Source organism: Indicator indicator, chromosome 16 (assembly GCF_027791375.1).
Source record: "Indicator indicator isolate 239-I01 chromosome 16, UM_Iind_1.1, whole genome shotgun sequence".
Classification (NCBI taxonomy): Eukaryota; Metazoa; Chordata; class Aves; order Piciformes; family Indicatoridae; genus Indicator; species Indicator indicator.
The window spans coordinates 16,510,986-16,528,077 of NC_072025.1; the positions used below are offsets into that span (position 1 = coordinate 16,510,986).

Below are 17,092 nucleotides of genomic sequence, written 5' to 3' on the forward strand. Positions count from 1 at the left end.
TGCAACTCTCATATCCTGTGTTTTTCTCCATGAAGAAATAACTTACTGCTTTGCTTTTGTATTGAAAACCTTGGTTTTAAGGAAGACCCTTGCAGTCTTAAGAGGGCCAGAAAAATGTCATTGCTGTCCTGCTGCATAATGGCTTCTAGGTCCTCCTGTTTATTACCCCTGCTGTGTGCATTGGTATAAATGCACTTGAGCTGGGCTGTGCATTTCACCCCTGACATGGGCCTACCACCCCTATGCTCGTGTCTAGTGAGCTTGGGTTTATCCCTTCCGCTTGTAACCTTGTTTAAAGCCCTGTCAATGAGCCTCTTCAACTCACACATGAGAATCCTTCTCCCATTTTGAGACAGCTGAACTCTCTCTGTCCCCAGCAGGCCTGGTGCTGCAGAAATGCTCCCATGATCCTGCTTGTGACTCCAGCCCCCAAATGATTTTAAGCAGTGTAGTTTTCTGCGAAGGCAAGCCGTAAAGGTATGATTCTGTTCCTTTGGAAGTCAAGTTCACTGGGGTTTTTTTGGGTGTGTGTTTATTTGTTTTTCGGTGAGTTTGAGCAGTTTACTGAGTAATTTAGGGTGTGTTCCTGAAAATATTTCTACAATAAGTAAATATTCTCTGCTTAAAATCAGCTCCATTAACTTGAGGGGATCAGCTGTACTGAAAAGTTCATGCATCTATATTCTCAGCCTTATCAATGCCTGAACATGCTTGTTATTTGATATTGGTCACTTTATTGTCTGATCTTCTCTTATCCTAAAAAAAAAAAAAGAGTAGTAGAGGCTGCCATACCATTTGAGATTTGTGGGGTTTTAGTACATTTTATTCTCAGTAAGTTGTTACAATTCTGGTTGCCTTTTTTCAGCAGAACGATTGCTACTTCAAACCCCTGGTGATGTTGATATATGCTTACATACATCCTGAAGTGTCCAAATGTCATACAGATACTGGGCAGGATATTATCTTGTCTTCTAACATCACACTGATGATCAAAAACACAAAGTAGAGAGCAAACATAGTGAGCCCCAGCAGTTTGTTCATTTTCCATTTGCATACAGCAATTGAGATAATCACAAAGAGGAGCATGAGGAAAAGGAGAACAATTGCACAAAACAAACCATTGCTACTGACTGCAACTGAACTGAGTCCATTGAAGACTGAATAAAGAAACCAAGGAACTGGCAAACTGCAAGGAGAGGAAAAGTAATTGAAATAAATGTTTTAAGGCAGTTAATTTTCTGCATCATAACTAACCCATTTTTCCAAACTCTTACAGAAAGAAAATACATGATTGCATTTAGTGTTAACTCGGCATAAATCTAAAATTGATGTTGCTCACATCAAAAATTGCATTTGGATGATATTTGAATTATCAGGATGCAACCCAAGGACCTAAAAGGGCTTTTAAAATAACACTTATGAATTAAGTGTCTCAGCATGCTCTTATAGAGGTGAGTCCTGATGCCTTATTGATGAAAGATACAGCAGAGATACTGAGCCTTGATAGCAGAGGATCTGACTGTCTCTGAGAGACTAGACACAAGTATCCTGTTTGTAAGTCTTTTACTTAGCCACAGATTTGTTGCATTTTAATCTCAAAAAAGCAGTAATTTTCTGTTGACTCAGAATTAGGTGAAGATGGAGAGCACTAGGTTAGATAAATCTGTCTCTTTTTTTGTTTGTTTAAAACTCTAATCCATCCAGGGAAAAGTACCTAGTTGCCCAGCTGCCCTTCATTTAATTACAGATGAAATGCAATTAATTAAGAGCTTGTTTGGAATAAAACCAGCTTGCTTCGTATTTCAGCAGAAATTAATCTGTTAGCATTGAACTAATACTTACCCAACAGTGATGTCAAAGATATTGCTGCCTACAGAACTGGAGACAGCCATGTCACCCAGGCCTTTCCGTGCAACAATGACACTGGTGATGAGGTCAGGGATGGATGTTCCTGCTGCCAGTATGGTTAACCCCATAATCTCCTCTGATATCCCAATTGTTTCACCAACCTAGTAAACACAAAGTTGCAGTTACTTTTGGAACGTGGAATTTCATTGCTCTATGTAGCTTTTTGTGCTATATTTAATATCATAGAATGATTTGGGTTGGAAGAGACCTTTTCAGGTCATCTGGTCCAGCATTCTGATTTCCCTTAAACATGGTAGCATTTGCCTTCTTTACAGAATAAAAAGTTAAATTTTGTACTGTATGCTGACCTCTGATTTGCTCCAGAGCATAGAGTATCTGATCAGAGTTGACAAGACTAAGTAAGGTCATGCCAGTCACAGTGCAATTCTTCTGTCCTATGTCCACCTCTTCTGGATGTCTTCCACCTTTCCCTCTCCAAATTTACCATCAGCTGTGTGTGATCATCTGAGAGCTTTGGGAAATGACAGCCTTCAGATTTATGGCATGATCAACTGTACTGTGAATGTGCACTATATCACTAAACACAAATTGTGGGTCCGGTTCTACAAGATGCAAAGTGCTATTTCCCAGAATACCAGGTGAACATTAAGGCAATGGGAGTTGAGATCATTTAGCAGCTTCCAGAATCAGAACCTTATTTTCCGAGAATTTTAATTAGGGAAGGGATAATTATGTTCTGCATAGAAGCATTCATCAATGAAACGGCAGAATTAAGATAAATCTTGACGGCACTTTGCCTTTCACTGATGCACAAATTCCCTTGGAAGCTCTCGAAAAAGAATGACTCTTTGTCAAATCAAAAAGAATGAAATTGAAAATTCCCTTTTGGGTCCTAACAAAACAAAATTTCTACTGTTTTGATGGATGACTGCAGCTGTAATTCATCAGATAAAAATGCCACAGTGACACTGTTCCCTGTCTCTCCATCTACTTGTTCTGAAATGTCTGCAGAGAGAACGAACCCCTCACCTGGTGAGCCCACCACACCATGAGGTAAGAGAACGCAGCAATCCAGATGATGGAGCCAAAAAACGTGATGACAAAGAATTTTTTGGAGTCCTGTTAAGATCAAGTTTGAAAAGAAAGACATGGAGAAGTTTCAGGAAAGGTAACAATCCCCAAGGAAAGTATTCATCTGAAACACTTCACTGCAATCAATTGCTTTTACATGCACTCTGCTCTCTTTAATTGTAATTATTTTTTGTCAGCTTGATTGGATGACCAGTAGTTGGTTTATTAAATTAAGTCACTGGAACTGAGTTAAGCTGCAGCTGGGGCTCCTGTCCCACTCCCCGCAGCGCTTTACGTGTGCAAAGACTCTAAATGTGGAAAAACAACTGGGGACTCTTGCTGAGAGGAAATCTATATTTTAGTTAATGAATCCAGTAGCAGAAGGAAGATTGATTCTTACTGGGTTTCTAATGTCAGGCAGAGTGCTCCAGAGAGGGAAGACAATGGGAAAGAGGAAAAGGTAAATGGCTTGTTTTTTCCTCGTTTCTGGCCATTCAAGAGATAAGGGCTCATCCTTTCCGTTGTCTTCTGTGCTGTCATCATCACTGTCTTCCTCGCTCTCAGAGCTGCTCTCTTCTGAGGTATTGCTGTCTGAAGAGGCCTGCAGGACAAAAGACCAATTTGTTTTCCCATGGCATTTATTTGCCATGACCTTGCACTGGCAGAGGCCACATTTGTAACACTGCTGAGGGCAGCCACAGCCCACATCTTGCATGGGGCAAAACCCAGGTGTAACCTGTCTCAGTGCATGTGTTAACTAATTTCTATTGGTTAATTTAAAACTAACTTTTAGATGAGGTTTTGACACAAATGAAGCATTTGTTACCTCTTTGGCTGCTCTCGTGGAGTTTTTCAAATTACATGAACTGAAAGGAAGGATTTGGAAAACAAACAGAAATATGTACTGATGATCACAGGACAGGCAGCTGCTTGTATTTTTCCTTAGGCTGGAGTAGCCCTCTGACCTCAGAAGAGTCATTTGAGGAGGAAATACTACATAGTATCACCTGGTGTCATAATTTGGACCTGCTTAGGATGAGACGTTTCAGCTAACACCTTAATGTATCTCATCACTACCCACACAGTCTGGTTATAGGTGTTGGTTGTGGGTGATGAGTTGGGTCCTATTCCAAAAGCTCTAGAGAGGGAAGAAGGAAAGTACTTTAGAAGTTTGGTCTGGACTGAGTGTTTACTGTCCCTGATGCTTATTTCAATACCTGGCCATCCTGTGGTGCATCTGCCTTCTGTCTGCTGGGTTCAGGGCCACTGGCAAGAGTTACCTGAATAGTACTTGGTGCCTTCTTTTCCTCTTCTGCTAAAGGTGAGAAAAAGTAGTATGAGCTTCAGTCATGTTAGCATCAGGTGGTTGCCTTCCTCTTGATCAGGCAGGTTTGGGTTTCTTAAAGAAATGTGTGGCATCTCCTGTTAAATCCAGTCCGATTGCTTGGGTTTTCTGTTTCTCCTCTCTGTTTTCTGTGGATTGCAATTACTAAAGCCAGGCAGAATCTGGTACCTCTACTGCTCCTATGACCTTCTATCAGAAACTGCTGTAAGAGGCACATCATAACAACAGGAAAATGCTCATTGTCTGATCTACAACTGATGAGTGTTTCTTGCTTTCAGTCTGGATTCTGAACATCTTATTAAAGCTGTCCTTAAAACACAGAGAAGATGTAAGGCTTTGTTTCCCCTTTGTTTTGAGTAGAGCATGGCATTCTCCAGGGAACTGGTATTCCTTCAGGCTTCTAAGAAATGCCTGTTAGGTGCTGTCAGACTTTAATCATTAATCATCTGGTGGGTATTCAAATGCAAATAGGAAAATGCTGACACATACAAGGAAATAAATGCAGTGTCCTCTGTGCTGTTCCTGTGTTAGCCTGGGTAGCCAAGAGGAATACAGAAACCTCTGTGCAGAACAGGGTAGACGTAAGGATAACACAGAGCAGAGGTGAGAGGGGAGTATCTGGTGCTCTGCTCACTCACACAGCAGGTCTGCTTTTTAGACTGCTGCAATTTAGGGTGAGGGATCCCCTTCATGTGCTCAAGTCTGTTATCCCATGAATTGCACTGGGATGGGGTGTCACAGGGTATCTTGCCCTGAAGTGGGTGAGTTGATCCAGTGAATTTCTGAAACCAGGCTTCAGAGTTCACTGGGACACTTTCACCCCAAAGTGGGAGACAGTGTGACAGTGCCCATGGAATGTGCACAGCTGTATCTATGCACCAACAAAGACTGTGGAAATTCCTAGTTCAGCAAAAACCAGTGGGATGCTGATAACGCACACTGAGAATTTACTTGTTTCTTGGTATTTTCCTCAAGTTTGGTCTCATCCACACAGGTGAGGCCCAGTGTTGGAAGGCCCTCAGGTGCCTGCAATATTGCAGCAGAGTCCTCGTGGGGGTGGGGCCTTCCTTACAAAAAGTTTGCTTGTTTCCCAGTATCTCCAGCCTCACTGGTGGCACAGACCTGTTTTGCAGCTCAGGCCACTGCTCCCTCTGAATCAGCTCAACAGCCCGTGTGTTTAGCAGCAGAGATGGGGAAAAACAGCAAAAGCTCTTAAAAGAGAGGATGCACAGACCCCTAGAATTGATGTAGACAAAGTCAGTGTGGCTTTTCTCTCTGAAGGAATCTTTCATGCTCTTCCTCAAGCATGCCAAATTTCCAAGCTAGAATGAAGGTACTTTGTTTTAGCAAATACCACATTTGCAGAGTCTACCAGCAGCTTGGTGCTGTTGCTCTCTGTAATGGCCTCATTTCCCCTCTCCCACTCTTCTGGTGGCAATGTAAACTACATCCTTGTAGCACTTTCTGTTTGGATGCTGCCTGACTTAACCGTTCCTGGGCTCCTGTGGGGATGGCTTTTATTTGCCCACTGTTAACAGACATCGATTGATTTCTGCTGCATTATTATAGCAGCCATCTGTGACCAGTAATAACAGAAAAATTGTGTCAGACCATAGTGTTTCTTTGCCAGCCCCTGGGTATTGAGTGCTGGGAAGGTGAAGGATTGCAGTGCAAAATGAGGCAAACAGCACTGACTCTCTTCTTGCACTCACCTTCTGGTTTTGACCCTTGTCCAGCCGGCATCTCGGCTTTGGTCTTGGCTATGCTGCTCAGCACGTCAACCCTGTCTTTGAATTTTGCTGTGGAGGAGAAGGATGCATTCAGCAGCAGCTATCAGCTATGCAAAGACTCCCTTTCTCTGCCTCCCCACAATACATCTACCTCCTTCCTCTTGCATGGGTTGCAGTCAGCACTGCCTTAGGAGTCATCTTTCTGGCTGTGGCCCTAGGTTTTGGCTGCTCCTAGCTGATTGTAGATGTTTAAATGCTTAGTCTTGTGGCAGTTATGGCAGCAATTTGATATATAACCGATCCTTTTATATTTAAAAGGGAATCTAGATGGAAGAGAAATACAGGGGATATCTGTACTTCATAGGCAGCAAATGCAGAAAGGACAGAGGAGGAGTTTTAATGTGATATCATCTTGTTCCCAGAGGACTGTTGATTTTTCTTTCAGGCTAGATTATGTGTAAGCTAAAAATGACACCTCCCTTCTGCCATGTGACTATTGAAGAGGCTTTCCTGTGCTGCTGGCAGCCTGGTGACTTGATGGTAAGGAAAAAATAAAACCCTCCTATCTTCCAGTTATCCTGATAATGACTGATTTCTCTAAGTATGCATGGGTGTTTCCTCTGTTGGAATTGATCTAAATTCCTTATATCCAGGTTCAACATGGCCCAAGTGCAGTATTGTATTTCTGGCACTGCTGAGGACTTCTTCCACTGTAAACCATGCTCTGCTCACCTGAGCTGCTTTATTACTGTTTTACAGTGAAGTATGAAACTCTGTGTTTCCACAGTTAGGTGTTGTGCTCAAATATCTTAACTCCTACTGTCATGGAAAGTGAGCAAGTGACTGGCTCAAAGAAAAGCTGCATTTTGCTCTGATCTATATCATCTGTCAAGCTGCCTACCCAACAGCTAAGCTGAGGGACACAGGGTTTGCACATGGACAGTAGCCGTGAGAAATTGGCCATGCCATGCTTGTGCAGGGCTGTAAATTAGTTTCCTCTGAAAGTTTTATCACATTGATTTAATCTACTGTACTGTTGACTACGAAACCAGAACATGCTGTTGTCATTTGCCTCAAGGGCAGGGCCCTGCCACTTTGTTCATCGCCATGAGACCAAGTTGATAGAAATAGCAGGTCCAAGGCCCTGAGTCATGCAGGCAGATCTGCTATTCTGAGCTGAACCTTGTGAAAATCAGTAGACTGGTGTATGTATCTGAGACTGTCTCAGATATTAAGAGGACCAGTTCTTCTGGCAAGATTCCTGTTACCATCTGACAGAAATATTTTTCACCAACCAGGATTTTCACTGAGCAATGGAATGGCTGGTCAGAGATGAAATTAAGAGCTCTTCTCCCTTGAAAGGTTGGCTGGGACTTAATAGCCTGACTCTTCCATGCTTCTTGTCAATACTGAAACCTGCCAAAGGGCATGTGAAGCACTTCATTCCCCCTTCACTGATGCTAAACACCAGCGTAGCCATCAGTGCAGGGCAGCAAAGAGGTGACCTTTTGCTCCCAGTCTCCTCTGACCACGGGGCAATGCATCTTTCTGTTCAGCTCTTCCCAGAAGCTGTTGCAAAAGCTGCTGTCAGCAGGGTCAGGGCAGTCAGGCTCAGCCTGAAGAGATTATATAAATTCAAGCTCCTGGCGCTCTGCCCTCACGTAGGCTGCAGGCCGTGAGCACCGACCCGAGCACAGCCTGTGAGCATCTCTCTGGCAAGATAAACAGATTAAGTCCAGGCCACTCTCCAGTTCTCATGAGATCAGCCTCATTTAAAAAGGTGTTAATTCCCCTGACACACATTTCATGCAAGATAGACTGAGACCGGAGGAGGAGCTGGCTGTACGCTGGCCAGATCTGCAGGTCAGCATGGGGAGGAAGGATATCTGTCAGCTCACGCCTTGCTGGCGCGGGGGATTAGCTGAGCAGGGCAGCATGCTGGCTATTTCAGCAGCCAGGGACAGGGCACTGCTAATGCTCTACAGCCATGGGGGTTCGTTCCTCACTCAGGAGTATAGACCCCATGAGCCATTCATTCTGAGAGACCCTCTCACAGGACATATCTGTGACTGATGCTCTTCAGGAAGATTCCTGTCCTACGGATTAACATCCAGGCTGGACTTAAGGTAGCAGCTGAGCTTCACCTTGAGTTTGGCTCTTATCTTTAATTAATTCTTTGCCTCTAATATTTAATCTAACAGGACTAACTTCACCATGAACAGCAGGAAAGGTTTGGGGTTTTTTAAATCTGGCATGACTTTGGAGGATTTGGAGATTGTGCTGTCTAAAGAGGAAGTAAAAAAAAAACCTCATTCTATTTGTCCCTTAGTGTCATGATCCTCTTAAAACAAGTGATTGAATGCTAATGGAGCAAGGAAAAACTGTAGCTGCCTTCAGTCTTCTAGGCTGCAGCACTGCCTGCTGCTCTATTCTAGTCTAAATTCCAAAATCAATAGCTTGTTAACTGGGGCATACGAAATGTAGACAGCTCTGATAACCATGCTACTGGAGCCTTTTTGATTCATACAAAAGTAAAAGTAGGCTTCTGTCTTCTTCCTTGTATGACTAGTGTTTAAAGAATAATCTGATGGTAAGACTGGAGGTTCAGAAATGAGAGGGTTCCTCAGCCTTTCCAAAATTCTTGCTCCCTTTAATTCCCCAACAGTTCCCTCTACTGTCTGACTGGAAGATCTGGAAAAGATCTCATGCTCTGCTTCTACACTCTTTCAGAGAAAGTGGGGGAAAAAGCAAAGCTGCCTGAAATGTCTTGTTATAGGAAAAAAAGGCCATTTGAAAAGAGAAGTTTCTATCAAAAATAAAATTCTAGATGCAATGTAAATGCTAGAACTTCCAAAGTAGAACACCTAGTCTCCTGTAGACAGAGGCTTAAGTAATGATCTCTTCCTAATGCAAAAAAAAAAAAAAATTCTGAACCTAATCCATTGTTGAAATGAGACATTTTGTTTCACACAAGAGGTGCTGCATTAGGAACAGTGACACAAAATTTGTATTTCAGACTTCTACTGTATTTCTAAGATCTCTGCCTCTGGAAGTTGGCTTTGAAGGGCCAGTGATAGATCTTTTTTCACATTTTGTCTTAATACAGTTTCTATCCTGCCCATGTGCAATGCAACTGCAGCAGAAAGGAAACCCCACAGAGATCTTATTTCCAGAAGGCTAAGTTAGGAACTGCTGAGCAGTAGTTGGCAACCATCTTCTTTTGTAAGAGTGTTCTTACCACAGCCTCTAAGCGCTAATGCTACAGGCATTAGCAAGAAGGAACAAGGACCCTTGCAGAAAGATAAATTGCTTTGAGATCATCTTCTATGTTGCAGCCTAATTGCAGAAGTGTGTCCTGTATGGACATTGCTGCACACACTGCAGAGAGGACTTTTGAGGTAATTGGTAACTAGGCACTCAGCTGTCCTGAGGGTACAAAAGGGCTCCAGTACTATATCAACACAAAGGCTGACCTTGAGGTGCAGATATGCCTTTTGGGCTCAAATCCTTTTTCAGAGTAATCCTGGGGAAGTCACTTCATCTTTGTAGCCAAGATCCACAAGACACTTGCCTTTCTCAGCCTATCTTGGTCTATTCAGAAACTTATTCCTTTTATCCAGAATCTCTTTTCTTCAGCTATGAGTTTATGAGGGTAAGGAGAGTCTCCTACAAGGTCCACAGGGCTGGGGACTCTGGCTCCTTGCTTCTGAGTCCTGTGCTGTGCTGTTGCAATACCAGTAACTTGCTTTATCAGCATCTTTTCTAAGGAGCTGCTTCTGTCCTAGCAGTGTTGAGTGGAACAGGCACGTACAGGACAGAGGCTTTGCTCTTATCTCAGTGGCATTGTTGCAGTAAAGAGTCGAGGAAATGACCTTTTGGAGAGGGCTGTAGCAGACCCTCGCACATTCTCTGTTCTATTAGAGCTGCCTAAGTACGTGTGGTCACACTCCCATCTAGTGGCTGCTACTTACAGAGACAGGAATTCAGTTTGCCTAGCTGAAATGTGAGGGGGGACGTTGTCTTTCAGAGACGGTCCAAGGTGTCCTTCCGGTCCAGTTTAATCAACGTTCACATTTCGTGTTTAATAACAGCCTCTTTAGCAAGGCAAGTGTCTTACAACTGCATTGAAGCCCTTCAGCTGCGTACTCCAGGCTGAGCTGGCTCGGGCAGCACTGGAGCACTCTCCTTGGCCTGGACTGGGAGCCTCAGGTCTCAGAGTTTCACTAGACCAAAGTGTGTGCTGGTCTAGTGTGGGCAGATGCTGCACAAAGACCTTCAGAGGTGCAGGAAGGATGAGAAGGTGCTGGAAGGCCTCTGAGGGGAAGCAGTCCCTCAAGTCTGGCACTTTCTGATGCTAAAGGCAATGGCAGGTCCTCTTGTAATTTTTTGGTTTTATCCTCGTGCTGTTGATGTCACCTTTGGGGGGGACAGGAGGCAAGGGCTGTAGAGCAAACCCTGATGAGTTTGGCTCTTGTTAAGCTACTGTTAGAGCATGATTGGTGCCTTCACTAAAATGTGTCCAAAGGGACACTTATCTGTCTTGTCGTCCTTATCAAGACCCTCAAGCAGTTTGTGCAGCTGGGATTTTCATCTGGAGAGTCCTTTTTGTAACCTCTGTGATAGACACAAGAGGCGTTGATCTGCTTAGCTTCAATCTCTCTTTGAATGGACAAGAGATAATCTCTTTAGAACAAGTAGGGCACTGGAGGGGAGGAGCATGTGCTGGGCTCGGGAAGAAAATCAAAACCTATCTTTTTTAAACATGCTTGATTGTTTCTTGGAAATTAACCTCAGATGTGGAGCATTCACTCACCTTCTGCCAGGGGGTCCAGGGTGTGGATCATGAGCTGGAAGACAGTGCTGCGCATTTGAGAGTTGTGCAGGGAGGCTGAGCTGCTGCCTCGCTCTAGGGCTGATGTAGGCTATGGAAAGGTACAATACAGCAGTCAGTAGCAGTTTCCTTCTCAAAACATCTCCACCATTGGTCCACCTCTGCCCTGGGGATGCATTTCTGTGGAAGCTGATATCCCCAACCCAAGAAGCAGCTTCAGCATGGATTTTAAACAGCCTCTGCATTCAGGTTCACAGGGCGGCTGTCAGGACTGACTGTTCACAAGAGAAGCAGGATTCTACCTACAGCTCCTCAGTGAGAATGCAGGTACCCAGATGACACCTCAAATCAACTCTACTATCTGATTCCTGTAGATACAGGAGCCCCAGATTTCACCCCCAAACATCTGCATCCTTACTCATTTCCTAGCAGAGGCAGAGTGAAGGTGCAAAGGGGCATTTTTTTACCGGTGATCAGCATTAGTTTCTGTATAAGTGATTTATTTTTCCCAAGGGTCAGCTCCAGCAGCTTTCTGTCAGGGTACCACATGCTAGTGAGGGTTCTCTGTATTTTTTCCTTCAGTCTAAAGGACTGGATTCAACTTGTGTTTATTGGTGATGTCCAGAGTGATGTATGTGTATCCTGCAGTATCCTGAGCATGTATCCCATTGGAACGTAACACATGAGCTTTTAGGATTCCCAGCCACGAGCACTAACTGAAAGACAGACCAGGAAGCAAAGCTTAAAGTGTGCTGGAGACAATGTCCTGGCGAGATCTGCTAGTCTGAAAAGGTGATTGGCTCTGCAGACACCTTCAGATTCTGTCTTTGTCTAAGCAGTCAACTCTTCCTTCAGAAGACAGTGAGTGAAGGGCCCTGGTCTCAGATCTGGAGTGTGTGATAACAGCCACATATCTCCCTGTCTGTGCACCAGCAGTGTGCAGAATCATCTCTGAGCACATCCTGCTGTGCTCAGGGCATGGAAATTGGATTTGAATTCTTCCATCTTGTTGCCAAATGGTGATGGGGAGAGGTGGCAATGGTTGCTAAAAAGGATGCCAGATCCTCTTTGATGCTGCAGATTGATAACATGTGATACCACCAGTGTCCCAGCAACACACCTAGCTTCATAAAGGGAAAAGAACTTCCCCCAAGGCCTTTCATCTGCAAGAGGCTTGGTCAGTGCCTCTTACCAGAAGCCTTTTTCCCCTCTTTAGCACAAAATTGCCCAATCTTTCCCAGCACTACAGATGTGTTCCTCCAAGTGTTTTGTTTTTAAACTTCTTTACAATAACAGAGTAAACAAAATCCCACCTGTGTCTTTGAAAGTAGACAAAGCAACCACAACTGGTACTTTTGGAAACTGCAAGGGCAGAACTGCCTTTAGTTGTGTTCTCTAATTTCTTAGAATCTCTGCTCTCTAGGTTGCATTTCCCTCATTTTATAGCCATAGTTAGTGACCAGTCCTTGGATCCTGAGCTCTTGTTTGACTATGCACTTTGCGAAGGAGTTTTTCTCTGTGGTTTACACTATAATAAGTGATTTCCCACTTGCCCTCTGAACAATAAGGACACCAACCTTCTGCATATGCTCTGCTGATGCTGCCTGCACAGCATTTTGCTTCTTGTTCAGCTTTTGCTTCACCCATTGTTCTAGGTACACGTTCTGCTTCATGGTGAGTACGTATGTGGCATAGGCAGTCAGTAAAAGGAGGCTTTCCCACCAATCAATGACACTGTCTAGGAAAAACAGGATGAGCATCAGTAAGTCTACAATGTAGAATGAGATGTCTCTAAATAAGGGCCACCATGTCAGGTGGAGTATCTCCCTTGAGAAGAGGGCACAAGTGCCAATGACAAAGAGGATATTAAACACTGCTGAGCCCACAATGGTACCGATGCCCACATTGCTGTGTGAGATGAAGACACCTATGAGGGAGGTGAAGAGTTCTGGTGCTGATCCACCTGCTGCCATGAAGGTGGCTCCAGCCACATCTTCAGAGATCTGCAACTTCTCTGTGATCACTCCCAATGCAGGGACAAAATACTCATCACACACTATGGCCAAGGCCACAAATACATACATCATGCCAAAGATGTGAAGCAGAACCCACCCTTGCCTGCGTTCTTCCACACTGAACAGGTCCTGGGGGTATTCTCCTTTGGACTCATATGGTGGCTTTTCATCTGGGTTGCTTTCACTGATGTTTTCTGGTTGTGGTGTTTTATCCACTGATGTAGTGATGGGCACAGTTGGCTCAGGATCCACGTAGATACAGTGCTTTATTGTGGGAGCTGCTGTGACATTGCCTGTTTTGGCAGTCTTGGTGCTGGAGAGGTCCCTGAAGGTCCCTTTGACAAGGTCCATGGGGTGTGATGCTGCAAGGGCAGAGGGGCTGAGCTGGAGCTGATAAAGAGAGAAGACCAATAACATGGCAAGCAAGAAAAAGATTCGGTTCCGTTGTAGCCGCCTCCTCTGTGGTAAATACATTTCCTAAAGGACCAAAAGTCAGAGCTGTGTCCAGAAGCCACTGAAGACTTCTCTTGATCAGCAACTTGCACTTATCCCCACCACTGAGTTTCTAGCTGATCTTGAGCATCAGGAGTGAAGCCATATGACACAAGGTGCAGAATCCTGTGAAAGAAAATCTGGTGTGAAAAAAAAAAAAAGTGCTGCAACCTTCCAACATATGGTTAACATTACTTCACTGGCTGCTTTTCTACTTTCCAGTAAGAAGAAATGGACTTAAATGAGTGAAGGCAGACCAAGATTTAGGTTTCAGACTTTGTTTTTTGTGACTATAGGCTTTGCTGATTAGAAATCATAGAGAAGAGTTGGCTGAGACAGTCCAATGTGAGCTGAATTCTGATTCCACCTAATGCCCACATCCAGGAGCTATTGAAGATTGTGCTTTCACTTTAGCTGTTACCCTGTAATATTAACCATTGGGTCAGGTTAATATCTGCAGGAGGAGAGTATATTGCTAGAAATGATGATGCTCAGAAGACAAGATCGTGCTGTTAAAACCTCCCTCCTAACAGGACAGTTATTCACTGAAGTAATCTCCACAGGAGGATGAAAACTGCTGAACAGTTCCCAGCTACACTGCTCCATGGATCCTCAGCCTTGCACCTACAGAATCCAAACCAAGGAACAGTAAGCGTTGTTTCTTTCAGTCTGAGAAGAGCATGAGAAAGACTTGGTTCAGGTAAAACTGAGGGTGCTGAGCAGCCATTTGTTCCTATGACTACATCTTTTCAAGCCTTTCTGTAGAAATCAGAACTGGCAAAGTGGAGTTGTAATCATATATTTTATTAGGGCATAATTAGCATTACTTGCATAATTATTTGAATAGCATTTAGAAAGGCAGGGAAATTGTAAGTGCCAGAGTGACAGAGCCTGCAGCTGTGTCAGCACAGAGACAGTGACTTGAGGCTGGACAGAATTTACTCTTCAGCACTGCTTGAATGTCTGATGTTAGAATATCACTCTTTGTGGATTATCTTTTTTTTTTTTCCCCCCAGAGTGGGAATGTTACACTATTGTTGATCTGGATGTGAATCACAGTTCTGTAAGCCATTCTCTGATAAGCTCTTCGTGCAAGTTAGCACATACTCTCTTGCATAACACCCTGTGAAGTAATCAGCCTAAATTTCTTACAAGACAGGCATTTTATCTTCTTTTAAATAGCTGGGAGGATCACTAAGGCAATAGTAATGGGAGAGTGGGAGTACCTAGATAAATAGATTATATAAGCTTTGCTTTTCCTATGTAAAAAGAGTATAAACATGCATATGGCAGAATTCCATAATATGTATCATAAAGTGTACATTATCAGAAAAGAAGCCTTCCTGACAAAGCTAGGAGAGTAAAAAGAATGACAGAACAGAAGAGGTGTGCACACACTCCTATTTAAACACCGTTTTTACTTCTCTCCCTACTGAACTCCTTAAAAGACCTTTTGCAAGCAGAAACATATCCAAAGCCAGGATCAAGTGTAAGAGGTCACCAGCCTGTCCATCAGCCTCTTTGGTTCTCTAGTCTTGTAAGTTTTGTAGTTCTCTTAGAGGTCAAATCCTGGTCAACTCCTTTCTCTCCTATTGGACTACCTCTGTCATAAGAGAAGCGAAGCAATCAAGTGAACCTCCAAAGCTTACCGTCCAAAGATGCTGTCCAAGAGGAAGAAGAGTACCAAGGGTTGAATGCAGTGCTGGAAGCTTCTTTGATACTTAACAGCCAGAGGGGAGATGCTATTGCAGAGAGAGACAGATGAAAATGATCTCATTTTCCCGATGCCTTAGCTGGCAAAGTTCTAATACAAGAGAGGGTCAGATATGAAGGACATATTAGTGGAGGAATAACCAATCCACTTTAATACCTGCAGTCCCTAAGAAGATTAAATAGTATTGTATAGATTTGGGTCTATCTCTGAAGCAAATGTCTTTGTCTGCTACCACAGGTTATTTTCAGTGTGAGGGCAGGTGATTATCTCCATGACAAACTAGCAGATGAAAGTACCAGCTCTAAGATGTGTCATTCTCATGGCACCTATGGAAGAGAGCAGTGTGGGGAAATCACACCTCTCTGCATGGAGCAGTGATCACCTAAACAAACTATAGCTTCATTTTGAGGTATCTCCTCTAGCTGTCAGACCAGATAAGCTGCTCTGCTGGCCTTTGACACACCTCACAGTACAAGAAGGAGGTTTAAAACTTGCTGTCTCCTGGAAAAATCTCTCAGCTCCTGCACCACAATCACAGAGGCAGAAGAGCACTGTGGGGCCCATACAGAGTCACTCACTGGCACAGCAATTTGAGGATGGTGCCAGCAACTCTGCTGTACCAAGTAGCACTGAAACAGAGCAGCTCCACAAAGGAAGACATTAAAATACTCTTGACCAAAGTTTTAATGGTCATAAAAATCAAATTAATGGATTCATCCCTGGGAATATTCAAAGCCAGGTTCGGTGGGCCTTTGAGCAACCTGGTTTTAGTGGAAGGTGTCCCTACCTGTGGCAGGGGGGTTGGAATTAGATGATCTTTAAGGTCCCTTCCAAGCTAAAGCATTCTATCTATAAAAATGATGGTTTGATAATGAAGCAAACTGTTTCCTGAAAGGATGGTTTGCAGCAGTACATACAAGCTTTACAATGGAGGTAACCGAACTTGTCCCCCACCCCATCCTTACTCCCACACTTGCAAAAATGTGAGGAAAAGGAGGTTCCCTGGCCAGTTGGGATGCTTACATTTATGCATAGAAGTCTTGCTCAGACTGGAATCAGAAAGTGGTTTCGGTTGGAAGGGACCTTTAAAGCTCATCTAGTCCAATCCCCCTGCAGTCAGCAGGGATATCTGCAATTAAAGCAGGTTGCTCAGAGCCTCCAAGCAACCTGACCTGAATGGCTGTTCCAGGGATGGGGCATCTCCCACTTCTCTGGGCACAGTGTCTCACTTCCCTCAGTGCAGAACCAGCCTTCCTTCTCTCTAAATCTCCTTCTTTTAGTTTAAACCCATCATCCCTTGTCCTGTCACAACAGGGCACTGCTAAAAATTCTGTCCCTAGCTCTCTGACTGGCCCCTTTAAGTACTGAAACTTTTCCACAATGCTGGCATCTAACTGAGCCGCTTTCCATAACGTATGCAGTACGAGGGAGTTCTCCTGCTTTTACTGCTGGAAATGCCCCTTCCCCCGTCGCTTCGCGTGGGGCAGGCCGGCCGGGGCAGTGTGGAGCCCGGCCCCTTCCCGCCTCGGCCGCGGCGTGCCGGGGGGACGCTTTCTGCGGCGGACTTACGGCGGCTCGGCGAGTCGGGGGTGGGTAACACAATTTCCCTTCCTTCTTCCATCCTGAAACACTCCGAGCTGCCCCGGGAGAGGCCCCGCCGAGGAGGAGGGCTTGTGAAGGCCTGCTGGCAGCTCTCCTGGGCCCTCGGAGTGCCACTGCTGCTCCTGTTCCATCATCGAGGCCCAGCCTTGGCCGCGCTCGCCGTTTCCAGGCCTTTCCAGACAGTTGGATAATGCTGTGTGGAGTTCAGGAGCAGATCTGCTGTCTTAATCCGTGCTAAATCCCACATTGTGCTGGCAAAAGGGTAATTGTTGCTGTGCTTGCTGCACGGTGGGGTCTGTGTCAGAAGGTGAGATGCGTTGCTCTATAACTGCAGCTTCGATAATGATGTGTGGCTCTTTCTCTTACTCCTCCGGGCAGGGAATCACTGTTCTGCGAGACGGTAGCAGCGCAGAGCAGCTCAGC

General features: G+C 44.5%; 1 protein-coding gene across 1 annotated transcript; it reads right to left on the bottom strand.

Moving 5' to 3' along the window:
• Window positions 1-936: 936 nt before the first annotated feature.
• On the bottom strand, window positions 937-13,335 carry SLC24A1 (solute carrier family 24 member 1). The gene is made up of 8 exons (XM_054388014.1): window positions 12,424-13,335; window positions 10,829-10,937; window positions 5,998-6,084; window positions 4,158-4,255; window positions 3,341-3,541; window positions 2,899-2,988; window positions 1,843-2,009; window positions 937-1,186 (listed from the first exon to the last, which is right to left on the bottom strand). Exons 1-8 carry the CDS (start codon window positions 13,333-13,335, stop codon window positions 937-939), a joined length of 1,914 nt encoding a protein of 637 aa, XP_054243989.1.
• Between the last annotated feature and the right edge of the window lie 3,757 nt (window positions 13,336-17,092).